The sequence below is a fragment of the Zea mays genome, chromosome 8 (assembly GCF_902167145.1).
Source record: "Zea mays cultivar B73 chromosome 8, Zm-B73-REFERENCE-NAM-5.0, whole genome shotgun sequence".
NCBI classification, from domain to species: domain Eukaryota; kingdom Viridiplantae; phylum Streptophyta; class Magnoliopsida; order Poales; family Poaceae; genus Zea; species Zea mays.
In genome coordinates this window covers 27,554,325-27,568,200 of record NC_050103.1, presented here as the reverse complement: position 1 = coordinate 27,568,200, position 13,876 = coordinate 27,554,325, and the positions used below count along the sequence as shown (strand labels likewise).

The 13,876-nt window shown below is 55.3% G+C and overlaps 1 protein-coding gene across 1 annotated transcript; it reads left to right on the top strand.

Moving 5' to 3' along the window:
* Nucleotides 1-402: 402 nt before the first annotated feature.
* LOC100382649 (putative leucine-rich repeat receptor-like protein kinase family protein) lies at nt 403-4,503 on the top strand. The gene is made up of 2 exons (NM_001175373.1): nt 403-1,908; nt 3,589-4,503. Exons 1-2 carry the CDS (start codon nt 582-584, stop codon nt 4,278-4,280), a joined length of 2,019 nt encoding a protein of 672 aa, NP_001168844.1. The 5' UTR covers nt 403-581; the 3' UTR covers nt 4,281-4,503.
* The last annotated feature ends 9,373 nt before the right edge of the window (nt 4,504-13,876 follow it).

Sequence of the window (13,876 nt, the reverse complement as noted above, 5' to 3'; positions counted from 1 at the left end):
ACACACTGCAGTGAAGTCATTCACGGCCCATCGCTTTCCTCATTCCCGCCGGCCTAACCCAAGTGTCGGCTGACGAGACTGTGTGAGAGTTGGAGAGCTGCGGATGGATCCGTCGGTCAACCGCTGCCTGTAATAATAATTAACAACAAGTTTTCTAATTCCTAATAAAGTGCTGCTACAATTCGATTGCCAGCAGAGGCTCACATGGGAATTGAAGGCGCAGATCGCTGACCGCGCCGCCGTCACTTGCCGAGCACGCACCGCGGTAGTAGCCGACACCGCCGCGCACAACGTTCCGTTCGTCTCCCCTCGAACCAGTCCTCCCACCAAAAACGCACTCCCGAACCCGACTCTCCTCTTGCTCGCTCTCGGTGGCGTCTCCGCCTCCGCAGTCCGCACTCGCGCACGCTTCCCTTCCCTTCCTCGCCCACGCGGACGCGGCCACGGCCGCTCCAAGCTAGCAGCAGAGCGAGAGCAGCCAATTTTGGCGCACCTCTCTCACTCTCCCTCCCTCCGTTCAGCAGCGTTCGTTTCGTTGCTCACTCAGATCCAGCCATTCAGGTGAGAGAGTAGGGGCAGCGATGCCCACGCCGCCGCTCCGTGGGGCGGGGCTCCTGCTCCGTATCTGCCTCTTCCTCTGCCTCTCACTCCGCCCCCGCCTGGCCTCCTCCGAGCCCGACGCCGACAAGGCGGCGCTGCTGGCGTTCCTCTCCGGCGTGGGCCGCGGCGCCACCGCCCGCGCGCGCATCAACTGGTCCACCACCCACCTCGCCTGCAGCGCCGACGGCCCCGGCCCCGGCTGGACGGGGGTCACCTGCAGCGCGGACGGCGCGCGCGTCGTGGCGCTGCACCTCCCGGGGCTGGGCCTCTCGGGCGCCGTGCCGCCGGGCACGCTCGGCCGCCTCACCGCGCTGCAGCTGCTCAGCCTGCGCTCCAACGACCTCTCCGGCCCGCTCCCCGCCGACCTCCTGCGCCTGCCCGCGCTCGAGGGCCTCCACCTCCACCGCAACGCCTTCTCCGGCGCGCTCCCCGCCGCCCTCGCGGGGCTGACCGCGCTCCAGGTGCTCGACCTCTCTTTCAACGCCTTCGACGGCGCCGTCCCCGGCGCGCTCGCCAACCTCACCCGCCTCGTCGCGCTCGACCTCTCCAACAACTCGCTTTCCGGCCGCGTCCCGGACCTCGGCCTCCCCGCGCTCCGTTTCCTCAACCTCTCCAACAACCGCCTCGACGGGACCGTGCCGGCGTCCCTCCTCCGCTTCCCCGACGCCGCCTTCGCCGGCAACAGCCTCACGCGCCCGGCTCCGGCTCAGGCGCCGCCGGTTGTTGTCGCTCCGCCTCCTGGCCTCGCTGCGCCTCCCCCCGCGAGGCGGCGGCCCAGGCTCAGCGAGGCGGCCATCCTCGCCATTGCCGTGGGAGGGTGCGTCCTCGGGTTCGCCGTCGCGGCGCTGCTGCTCCTCGCATTCTGCAACAGCAGCAGGGAGGGCCGCGATGAAGAGACAGTAGGCGGCGGCGCGGCTGCAGGGAAGGGCGGGGAGAAGAAGGGGAGGGAATCGCCCGAGTCCAAGGCGGTCATCGGCAAGGCCGGGGACGGCAACCGGATGGTCTTCTTTGAGGCCCCGTCGCTGGCGTTCGACCTGGAGGACCTGCTCCGCGCCTCCGCCGAGGTCCTGGGCAAGGGCGCGTTCGGGACGGCGTACCGGGCCGTGCTGGAGGACGCCACCACGGTCGTCGTCAAGAGGCTCAAGGAGGTGAACGCCGGGCGGCGCGACTTCGAGCAGCAGATGGAGCTGCTCGGGCGGATCCGCCACGACAACGTCGTCGAGCTCCGCGCCTACTACTACTCCAAGGACGAGAAGCTGCTCGTGTACGATTACTACAGCCGGGGAAGCGTGTCCAACATGCTCCATGGTATGATCCGCGCTGACATCTATCCTTCGTCCTGTCACTCTCATAAGTTCAATGCTCAATTTGGAATTCTCAATTTGCAATGGGCGTCATAATAACTACCCATGTCTGTTTGTGCGTTTAGAATGGTAGCAATCGTTATAATTATAACGAGACATGAGTGGTGGGGTGTTTGTTTGGGATTATAATCTGCTCAGATTATAATATATAATCTGAGCAGATTATAATCCCAAACAAACACCCCCTTAAATGTGGCAAGAAGGAAGAAACTTTGAGTAACATTATGGTGACCTGGCTGGAGATGCCGTGTTGTTTGTTGTTGTTTGGGAATGGGTTCATAACTGTTTGTTTAGTGCAAGCAACAAACACTGCTTGACTTTATCAGATTGCTATAGGTAGGATAGACGATTAGGATTGGGGGTTAACAGTAAATAAAGGCAATGCAGAATCAAAAGGCTACCAAGTGTGGAAAAGGTCCTTGTTTCTTCCCTGCTTTCTGTCTAGGTTCACATTTTAATCTTCTGATGACTGTAGCACTTGAAATTTTTCTCTTCTTTCGGCCTCGTATGTTTAGACCAGACCAGTCAATGTCTGCTCCCTTTTCTGCTTTGACAAAAATTCATTGTGTGGAGCATAACCTTCAGTTGAGAGGAACAGAAATTTTCAGTATTGCTGAACTGAACATGCCACTTTTGACCCTTTTTATGGACAACTGGACAAGGCGAACTTTATTGTTCTGTGCTGCTGATTTCTTCCTTAAATTTGGTTTGTTGACTTGCTGTCCTGTTTTTAATTTCCTGTGACCAGTTAGATCTAGCTGTTTGGTGCACTATGCTTAGCTGGGGGTGTTTGAATGCACTAGAGTGTTTGGATGTATTCAACTAATTTTAGCAGCTAACTATTAGCTATAGTGTATTTAAACACTCTCTAACTATTTGATCTAGTGCATTCAAACACCCCCATAATCTATCCTCAAGCATTATGCCATTTCAGTTCGATGTGTGGCGGTCAACTCTGGTCACATCAGTGCCATCTTAGCATCAAGACAATCTGTCTCCTATCTCGTCCTATGAGGTTAAGCGGACCATGAAATGCTGTTATGTTAACAAAGTGTGTTTAAATCACATGATGCCATGGAATCTGAATACCAAACCGCATAGTTAATTAGAGTTTGTAAGCATGTAACGTCTGAGAATATTACTATATAAAAAGAAAAGACTGCAGCTATAAGTGGTGGCAAGTATAGAAAAATGGCTGGCGGCTGTGAAAGAAAACTGCATGACAGATCCACATAGAAGCAGACAGTAGTTGAATGCTGTCACCTAGTACTATAAAGTTTTGGTTTTACTCAAAAAATTGAGAATTGGTAAAATCCTTCAATGAGTTAGCGTTGGTGTTCCCTATCATGGCCCATTCCTCAATTTCAGTGTCAGTATCTGGACCAGGGACCGCTGCTAGATGGTACTATATGCGTCAACTAACTGCAATCATGTTAGTTATATATCTCCATCATGATGAAGCAGTACAAACCTGCACCCCATGTAGTAACACTTGGTTACTTCTGTTATCCAGAAAACAAGCATCAATTATTGAACTGTGGTCTGATGGTTAATATCTGATGTTTAAACGCTTCACACGATTGAAGAAGACACGCGCATCTCATAATTCTCTTTTCATTTTCAGGGAAGAGGGGAGAGGACAGAACACCATTGGACTGGGAAACCAGGCTAAAGATCGCCCTGGGAGCAGCACGAGGAGTGGCACACATCCACACCGAGAACAACGGGAGGTTCGTTCACGGCAACATCAAGGCCTCCAACGTGTTCATCAACAAGCACGAGCGCGGCTGCGTCTCGGACCACGGCCTGGCGTCGCTGATGAACCCGGTGACGGTGAGGTCCCGTTCTCTCGGGTACTGCGCGCCGGAGGTCGCTGACACGAGGAAGGCGTCCCAGTCCTCGGACGTCTACAGCTTCGGCGTCTTCGTGCTGGAGCTCCTCACGGGGAAGTCGCCCGTCCAGATAACCGGCGGCAACGGCGGCGACGTGGTCCACCTGGTGAGATGGGTGCAGTCGGTGGTGCGGGAGGAGTGGACCGCCGAGGTGTTCGACGGCGAGCTGCTGCGGTACCCCAACATCGAGGAGGAGATGGTAGAGATGCTCCAGGTCGCGATGGCGTGCGTGTCGAGGTCCCCCGAGCGGCGTCCCAGGATGGCGGACGTGGTGAGGACCATCGAGGAGGTGCGTCGGAGCGGCAGCGGGACCGCGACCGGGACGGGGACGCGGCCGTCCACCGAGGCCTCCACCCCGGCCACCGCCGCTGAAGCGGCCCAGAGCAGGGCGGAGGAGGGCGGCTCGTCGGCGGTGGCGCAGTGACCGGACGCGACGCAGGCCGAGCTGCTTGCTGGTGGCTCGTAGCTTGGATGATCCTGTGCTTTATTTTGGCGGGTGCTGTACCATTCGTTCTTTCGTGTTACGAAATCGTAACAGAATGTCACGTGGACGTGGACACGGTGGTCGGATTTTTGGCAGCAACTGCTCGCTGCTGACTATTGATTGACTCTTTGTACAAGTGTGAAGGAAGAAAGGCAGCTGTCTCATCTGTTGATCAAGGATATGCTTGAGTACAAGAAACATCTTCTACACTTACGTTTAGGTCGGCCCATAAGAACAATTACTAAGCCCAGGGTCAGATAGTAGCAGTAGAATAGCAGTTCTAAAACAACGATAGATCAGACTGTGGCTAGTGATGATATCTAGCTAGGCCAGCTAGAAGAACCCAACAGAACTTGGGGTAGATGCATTGCAATCCGCAGTGACGATAGTCCAGTCCATGCAGTACTTCTGATGACACGCCAAGTCAGCAGCACAAATTGATAGGAATCGGCAGGGTAATCTTCAAGATGAAGAACCTAAAGGGATTATCATCTAGGGTTTTCTAGAGTAGCAGCTCGATGGAAAGGTAATCCACGAGCAAACAAAGTCCGACTTTCAAAAATGTCGGCCCGCCTGAATATCTTGAGCTGAGGAGTGCTGGTCTGCTGGACTCATTATTCAGTTCCCTCAAAATTAAAGAAAGAAGAAAGGCATCCCCTACTTAGAGAACATCAAACTGTTTTCACTCATACAGGACATCCACATAAGTTAATATAAACTCTCAGAGAACTTTTCGAAACTGCGGTTACTATTTACTCTACCAGTACGTCAAATTTTGAAGTTTAATGTATCCATATTTAAGTATACAAAGAACAAAAAATTTATTATTTAATATACAATTTTCGCTTTTTTTAAAAAAAAATAGAACAGATTGGAACTTAAGGTTTAATATATCAGTAGACGTTACAGAACATTTTCGGCGGCTAGAGACCGCCGATAATAAGGTCATCTCTGGCAAACAAATTTAGCCGAAAATAAGATGATATTTTATGCGGTCTGACCCCGGCCGCCGAAAATAACTATTTTTCATCGCTTTTATCTTGGCCGCCGAAAATTAGAGTTTATTTTCGGCACCCTATGCTGACCACCAAAATTAATAGCCGACGAATACTATATGGGCTTATTTTCGGTGGCCAAAAGTAGGTCACCGAAAATAAAAATATTCATAACAAAAAGATATGAAAAAGGTAAAAATAACAGCAAATTCAAATAATAAACATCACAACACATCATTATAGCATCAACCTAAATTTTCACAATTACACACTGACCACAATTCCTCACAAATACATGAAAGTCAAGCAAAGTACCTCACAAATCCATTACAATCCAACACAAACTCACAAAATTCATCACAAATACATCATAATGACAGAATCCATCACATTTCATATCAAATTCATCGCATTAGCCAAATTCACCACAAGAGATAAATCATCACATATAGAGGTCGTTTGAGTTGTGACCACTACCTCCAGAAGCGAAGAAGTTGTTTATGAATTCGTCTATCTGGTTTGGAGTTTGAAAGAAAGAAGAAGACATTAATAACTACAATATTAAGTTGACCACTATTCAAACGAATTGTTTGTCAAACTAACCTCTTCTGTAGTAGCTCCCTCCCCTCCAGAAGCTCCTCCTGGTGCTGGTATCACCGGTGGTGGGTGTTATGGCCCATAACCTCCGATCCCTGTAAAATCATGTTCGGTCAAGATTTGAAGGTTAATACAAAAGACAAGTTTAAACTAAATTGAATTTGATCGACGCACCAGAGCTGGTTCATATTAAGTTCTTATTCATAATACATTCAAGTAGAGATACTTATCGACGCACCTGAGTTGGAGGTGTTGGAGCATGTAATCCGCACTGAGGCATCGAGGGCTGAAATTGAGAGAAAACGAATGGTTGCTGATGTGCCTGCTCTGAAACCAAGATCGTTGCAAATACAATATATTAGTTATAGGACAAATATACAATTGTGTTGATAATAAATAATAAATAAGACACTCACGTTCATTGCTTGTTGTGCCTGTGCGTTATAAGAAGCCATATACTCTGATTGTGTTCGTGTAACGACTCTTCAGAGTCTTTTAGTAGCTTAAAAAATCTCGAAACCTTTGGTGTGGGAGGATTCTTAGAGCTTAGGTTTAACTCTGGACGTAGCGAATCTAGCTTCTCATGCATTGCATCACCGCCAGCCCATTCATTGTTCTCCTCCTCTTCTACATTCGGGTTGGATATTACCTCACTATGATGTTCCCACACCTCATATCTAAGCATAAACCAAACTAACAGAGATCTAGGCTAACTCTTTTCTTATTAAGGAATATATTGTTTTCGTGCCGCCTACAAGGACATCTAACTGCTGGTTAATGACAAGGAGAACGCACGTTCCACAAAATCTTTGGTCTTGGCTACCCACTCATCAGAATGTCATCCATTCATACTCCAGCTATTGTACATCCATGCACGATCTTCAGCTATGCCTGAGACTGTTAAAGTGGACCATATCGTAAAAATATCATTTAACTTTCTCAAGGGTATCGGTCCTACATCTATAGGCAAGGAGAGGTCATAAACTCACCCAAGAGTGTCCGATAGAACACGGATTTATGACAAGCCTAGCAGGATCCGAAAGAAATTTCGGCAGCATAACCTCGATGTTCTCCAGTTGCACGCTAAATATGGTGCATTGGAGAACATGGAGGTTATGCTGCTGAAATTTCCTTTGGATCCTACTGGCTTGTCATAAATCCGCGTCCTGTCGATCACTACAAGGATGTCCATAATAGGGACAATTCGATACGGGTATGTCTCACGTGCGTTGAGCACATGAGACAAACCTGTCTCAAACAGGTGACACATATGTTACACTACTACAAAATACTATAACACACTTATGAAACTAAATAATAATGCATATTAATATAAAATAAAAGTAAAATACCTCTTACCACTAAAACCAAAACATGTGCTTGTAATGCAATCAAACTAAACAAAATTACATTGAAATACAAAGTACTACATAATACTATAACACACTTATGAAACTAAACAATAATGCATATTTGTCGGCGTTTCGAGACCGGGGGGTCCCTGGGCCGACGAGTGAAATGTCGCTGCGTGCCCCAGCCCAGATGGGTCGGTGCGAGGCCGAGCGCGAAGGGGGGAGAAAGGTGGCCGGAGACGGGCGTGAGAGAGGTAGAAATCCCGCGGCCTTCGTGTTCGTCCCGCTCCCAGGTCGGGTGCGCTTGTAGTAGGGGATTACAAGCGTCCACGCGGGAGAGGGAGCGAGCGGCCTCACGCGAGCGCCTGTCTCGTCCTCGTCCCCGCGCGGCCAACCCCCTGTAAGAGGGCCCTGGTCCTTCCTTTTATAGACGTAAGGAGAGGATCCAGGTGTACAATGGGAGGTGTAGCAGAGTGCTACGTGTCTAGCGGAGGAGAGCTAGTGCCCTAAGTACACGCCGTCGTGGTAGCCGGAGAGGTTTTGGCACCCAGTTGGTGTGATGTCGTGGCCGTCGGAGGAGCGCTGGAGCCTGGCGGAAGGACAACTATCGGGACGGTTGAGTCCTTGCTGACGTCCTCTTGCTCCCGTAAGGGGGCCAAGAGCCGCCGTCGTCAGGGAGCGTGCGGGGCGCCATCATTGCCTATCTGGCGGAGCGAGCCAGATGGGACGCCGGTCTTGTTCCCCGTAGCCTGAGTCAGCTCGGGGTAGGGTAATGATGGCGCCTCCTGTTGACGTGGCTGGCCCGCGCCCTAGGTTGGGTGATGTGGAGGCTCCTCCGAGGTCGAGGTCGAGTCTGTCTTCCGTGGCCGTGGTCGAGTCCGAGCCCCTGGGTCGGGCGAGGCGGAGACCGTCGGCTGAAGCCAGGGCTGAGTCCGAGCCCTAGGGTCGGGCGAAGCGGAGTTCGTCGTCTTCTGGGGCTAAGCCCAAGTCCGAGCCCTGGGTCGGGCGGAGCGGAGTTCGCCGTCTTCCAGGGCTTAGCCCGAGTCCGAGCCCTGGGTCGGGCAGAGCGGAGTTCGCCGTCTTCCGGGGCTTAGCCCAAGTCCGAGCCCTGGGTCGGGCGGAGCGGAGTTCGCCGTCTTCCGGGGCTTAGCCCGAGTCCGAGCCCTGGGTCGGGCGGAGCGGAGTTCGCCGTCTTCCGGGGCTTAGCCCGAGTCCGAGCCCTGGGTCAGGCGGAGCGGAGCTTCCTATGGCGCCTGCGGCCGGGCCTGACTGCCTGTCAGCCTCACTCTGTCAAGTGGCACCGCAGTCGGAGCGGCGCAGGCGGCGCTGTCTTTCTGTCAGGCCGGTCAGTGGAGCGGCGAAGTGACGGCGGTCACTTCGGCTCTGTCGACTGAAGGGCACGTGTCAGGATAAAGGTGTCAGGCCACCTTTGCATTAAATGCTCCTGTGATTTGGTCGGTCGGTGTGGCGATTTGGTCAGGGTTGCTTCTTGGCGAGGACATGGCCTCGGGCGAGCCAGAAATATGTTCGCCGCTGGAGGGGGGCCTCGGGCGAGGCGGAGATCCTCCGGGGTCGGCTGCCCTTGTCCGAGGCTAGGCTCGGGCGAGGCGTGATCGAGTTCCTCGAATGGACCGATCCCTGACTTAATCGCTCCCATCAGGCCTTTGCAGCTTTATGCTGATGGGGGTTACCAGCTGAGAATTAGGAGCCTTGAGGGTACCCCTAATTATGGTCCCCGACAGTAGCCCCCGAGCCTCGAAGGGAGTGTTAGCACTCGCTTGGAGGCTTTCGTCGCACTTTTTTGCAAGGGGACCAGCCTTTCTCGGTTGCGTTTTGTTCCGGTGGGTGCGCGCGAGCGCACCCGCCGGGTGTAGCCCCCGAGGCCTCCGAGGAGTGGTTTGACTCCTTCGAGGTCTTAATGCCTCGCGTAATGCTTCGGCTGGTCTGGTCGTTCCCTCATGCGAGCTGGCCGTAGCCCGGGTGTACGGTCGGGTCCCAAGTTCTCGGGCTGGTATGTTGACGCTGTCAACGGTTTGGCCGGAGCCGGGTTTGCGAGAGCAGCCCCCGAGCCTCTGCACAGGGCGAGAGGGCGATCAGGGGCAGACTCGACTTTTTTACATACGCCCCTGCGTCACCTTTCCGCAAGGAGGAGGGGGGAAAGCGCCATGTTGCCCTCGGTGGGCGCCGAACATGGTGTCTCCGGTGAGCTGCAGGCGGGTAATCCGAGCGGACGTGCGTGCCCCATTCACTAGGGGTCGGCTAGAGGCCCAGAGGCGCGCCCAAAAATACCTGCGGGTGATCTGCCGGACCCGGTCCCCTGTCGACGGGGTCCGAGGGCTCGATGCCTCCCTCTGATGGGATTCCGTTACAAGATCGTTCCCGCTGGTCACGGAAATGTCCTAGGGTACCTCGGGAGCACAGCCCGAGCCTTGGTTATGTATCGAACGTACCCATGGTCATCCCTCGCTCTGTGTCTGAGGCGGCTGTGAACCCTTCGGGGGCCAGCCTTCGAACCCCTGATCAATAGTGGGCGCGGAGCCCGAGTAGCCTGAGGCGGCCGTTGAACCCTTCCGAGGGGCTGGCCTTCGAACCTCTGACCAGTAGTGGGTGTGGAGCCCACGTGCTCTGAGGCGGCTGTTGAACCCTTCCGAGGGGCCAGCCTTCGAACCTCTGATCAGTAGGGAGGCTCGGAGCCTGGTTCCTTCACGGGGAAGGATCCTTTTCGGGGTATCCCCCTTTCCCGGTCCCTGTTGTAAGAGAGAGAAAGAGGAAAAAGGAAAAGGATACGAAATCGAACGACGCGGCGTACCTTTTTTGACGCGGTCATTATGCCGAAGGCGAAGCGTCGCTCACTTCTCCTGCCAGAGGCGCCGCCTGTCCCGCCGCGGAGTTAATGCGACGGGGCGAGTGGTTCGCGGGGCGGCCGTTGCGCGTGCGCGGGCCGTTCGAGGAACGGAACACGGGCGCATCGTCTTCACGCCGTGAGAGAGGGTTCTCTCGCTGCCCCCGGATGGGACGTAAGCTTGGCTGACGACGTGAGCGCTGCTCCTGCCCGCCTGCCACCGCCATTACTGCCGGCCCATTTTTGGCCGCATTGACCGTCGCGCCAGGCTGGCGGTGCTGGGTCGTGCGCTGGGTCGCCTCGAGTCGCGGTATCGGTTCCGCAGTCGAGGAGGCGCGGTAGTGGTGCAAGTGGCGGTGCAGTTGCTTGCACGAAGCATCCGGCGCGCCGGTTGCATGACGCGTGGGCCTGGGCCTCCATGCTGGGCGTGCTGGAAGTCGGAGAAGTGCGCCCACTTGGCGCGGTTGCATGCCGCCTGCATGGCTGCCCGCCCTTTCGCCCGCTGGTCTGGGCAAAAGTGGAGAGCCGCTTGTAATCCGCTGGGCGGTTGCACGCACCGCGCGCGGCGGTTTGGCTTCTTCTGCTCTGGGCCGGCTTGTATGACGTGTGGGACCCAGCCCCCGCGCCGTAGGGAGAGGACCTTGGAGCGTGTCAGAGAAGACTCAGCCCCCGACGTTTGGGGACGCAAGTAGGGAGAGTCGCCTTTAAAAGGAGGGTGACCCCCTTGAAAGACGACCATGTCTTCGCGCTCCCTTATGCATCGTGCCTTTCCTCCTTCCAAGCCCCCGGATGGGGGATACCCGCAATCTTTCCGCCTTGTCGTTGGGGGAACGCAACTCCGTGGGAGTTGGTACCTTTCAGCCATCATTCAGCTTCAAGGATTTTCATCATGCAGCCCGGTTGCACCCCTCCGCCGGCGGTCACCCAAGACGGTGACCTCCAGCCCCTGGATGGGGAGAGGCAAGCCGGGCTGTGATCCTGGTCCCGCCCTCATCTTCAAGGATGTTCATCATCCTTGCTGGGGCGGAGAGCGAGGCGAGCCAGGGCTCTACCTCCCGCGCGGGCCGGCGGGCCACCTCTTCTTCCAGCTTCTGGTGGTGGCAACCATCCTCCAGCTCTGCGGAGGAGGCGTCCTCCAGCCATGCCGGGGAAGGCGAACTGTTGCTGCCTAGCTAGGATGCAACATTCCGCCCTCTTCCTCGCTTTCGTGGTGAGGACGAGAACGAGGACCTGCCGATGCGCTTTGGAGCGGCCCGCTCTTTGGCTTTGATGGTTGGTTCGCGTCCCTTGAGCGGGAACGCGAACGAGAGCCTTCCGGTGGCCGCGTCCGTCCTGGGACCATGGATGCTGCTGCAGAGGTCGCTGGCGAGCCACCCAGAACTCGTCGCCCCGCAGGCTCCCTGGTGTGGAGGTTGTTCATACCCGCGGGGACGGAACCGGAGGTCCGTTTGTAATGGCACTTTGAATGCCAGTGTTTTTGTTCATTGTGGCTGTTGAGGCCTGAACATGTATGTAATTTCGGCACGAAGCCGTGTTTTTTCCTTATTTTCGAGCACTAAGACTCGCCTGTTGGTTGTCTGAACCGCTTCACCAAGCGTGAGTCGCCCCGTGTAAAGGTGACGAGTGAGGCATCCGTATCCCGGAGGCGTAGGAGTCCCTCGGCTCGGTCGGCCTTGTTGTCCGAGGCTTCCCTTGCTTAGTTAAAGGAACCCCTCGGCCGCTCTTCGATGAGTCGAGGCCAGGGGTAGCGGTGTCAGCATGGACAGAGGCAGAGTTGGCTCGAAAGGAAGACTTGGTTGGCCGAAGCCTGGCCAGGTCGTCCGCTAGCGGGACCGACGCCGGAGTTGATCTTCCGAGGTCTCGGGCCGGGCTGATGTCTTCGGGGGACAGCTGGCCGAGGCCTCGGGGCGACCAGCCAAGGCACCTGCCTGAGCCGGATTCTCGGAGAAGACCCTGGCGGCGATGGCCCAGGTGTGGTGATGACGCCGTCCTTCGGAGTGGAGATCCCCGGACCGCGTCGCCGTCCGAGGCTAGGTCGGACCTCGCCGAAGGTGTTGTCGACGCCGAGGGTGCTGCGGCCCCCTCAACTGTCTGGATCCGAGCCTGCAGGATCGGATTATCTTGTAGCGTGTGTTTTATGCGGCCGCCGAGGCCAAAACACACCCTCGCCGTGTTGTAAAGCTGCGTCTCTTTTCCTCTTGTTTCGAGTATCTGTACTTTTTTGTCGGTAACAGAATTGTTTGTGCGAGCGAGAGTTGCTTCTCACGGAAGGTGATGAGTGAGGTATCCGTATCCCGGAGGCGTAGGAGTCCCTCGGCTCGGTCGGCCTTGCCGCTTATGCGCACTCTTACCCGTCCATGGGGTTCTGTCACCGACGCAGTCGAGAAGGCTCGAAGAATCGCTCCGGCAGAAGAGCTTCCGAACGTGAAGACTTGTTCGGTCCGCGGAATCACTTATCCGAACGTGAGTTACTTATCGCAGAAGGTGATGAGTGAGGTATCCGTATCCCGGAGGCATAGGAGTCCCTCGGCTCGGTTAGCCTTGGCTGCTTACGTGTACTCCGTCGTTTTCAGGATCCACTTTCGAAGTAGTCGAAAAGCACGAAAGACATTCTGGCAGAAAGGATCTTTTTTCGAGGAAAAAATTCGACGCAGAGGGGGTTCCCCCCTTTTAGCCCCCGAGGGAGGGTCGGGCTTTGCCGAGACGAGGCCGACCCTTCCTTGATGACTAAACTTTGCGTGGGAGCGAGGTATATGAATGACTTGAAAGCATCTTAAGGGTAGAAGCGACGTAGCTGTTGGATGTTCCAAGCGTTGTTGTAGACCTCGCCTTGACTGTTGGCCAGCTTGTACGTTCCGGGCTTCAGAACTTTGGCGATGACGAACGGCCCCTCCCAGGGGGGTGTGAGCTCGTGCCGCCCTCGGTCGTCTTGTCGCAGCCGAAGCACCAGGTCGCCCACCTAGAGGTCTCGGGACCGGACCCCTCGGGCGTGGTAGCGCCGCAGGGACTGCTGGTACCGCGCCGAGTGTAGTAAGGCCTTGTCCCGAGCCTCTTCCAGCTGGTCCAGCGAGTCTTCTCGATTAGCTTGGTTGCTTTGGTCAGCATAGGCCCTCGTCCTCGGGGAACCATATTCTAGGTCTATGGGCAAGATGGCCTCGACCCCATAGACTAGAAAGAACGGCGTGAAGCCCGTGGCTCGGCTTGGTGTTGTCCTCAGACTCCATACCACCGAGGGGAGTTCCTTCATCCATCGCTTGCCGAACTTGTTGAGGTCGTTGTAGATCCGAGGCTTATTCCTTGCAGAATCATGCCGTTGGCACGCTCTACTTGCCCATTCGTCATGGGATGAGCCACAGCGGCCCAGTCCACCTGGATGTGGTGATTCTCGCAGAAGTCCAAAAACTTCCTGCCGGTGAACTGGGTGCCGTTGTCGGTGATGATGGAGTTCGGGACCCCGAAGCGATGGATGATGTTGGTGAAGAACGCCACCGCCTGCTCGGACCTGATGCTGTTTAGGGGTCGGACCTCGATCCACTTGGAGAATTTGTCGATGGCGACCAACAGGTGCGTGTAGCCCCTGGGTGCCTTCTGCAAGGGACCGACGAGGTCCAGACCCCACACAGCAAAAGGCCAGATGATGGGTATCATCTGCAGAGCCTGAGCGGGCAGGTGGGTCTGCCTTGCGTAGAACTGACACCCTTCGCAGGTGCGGATAATTCTAGTAGCGTCGGCCACCGCCGTCGGCCAGTA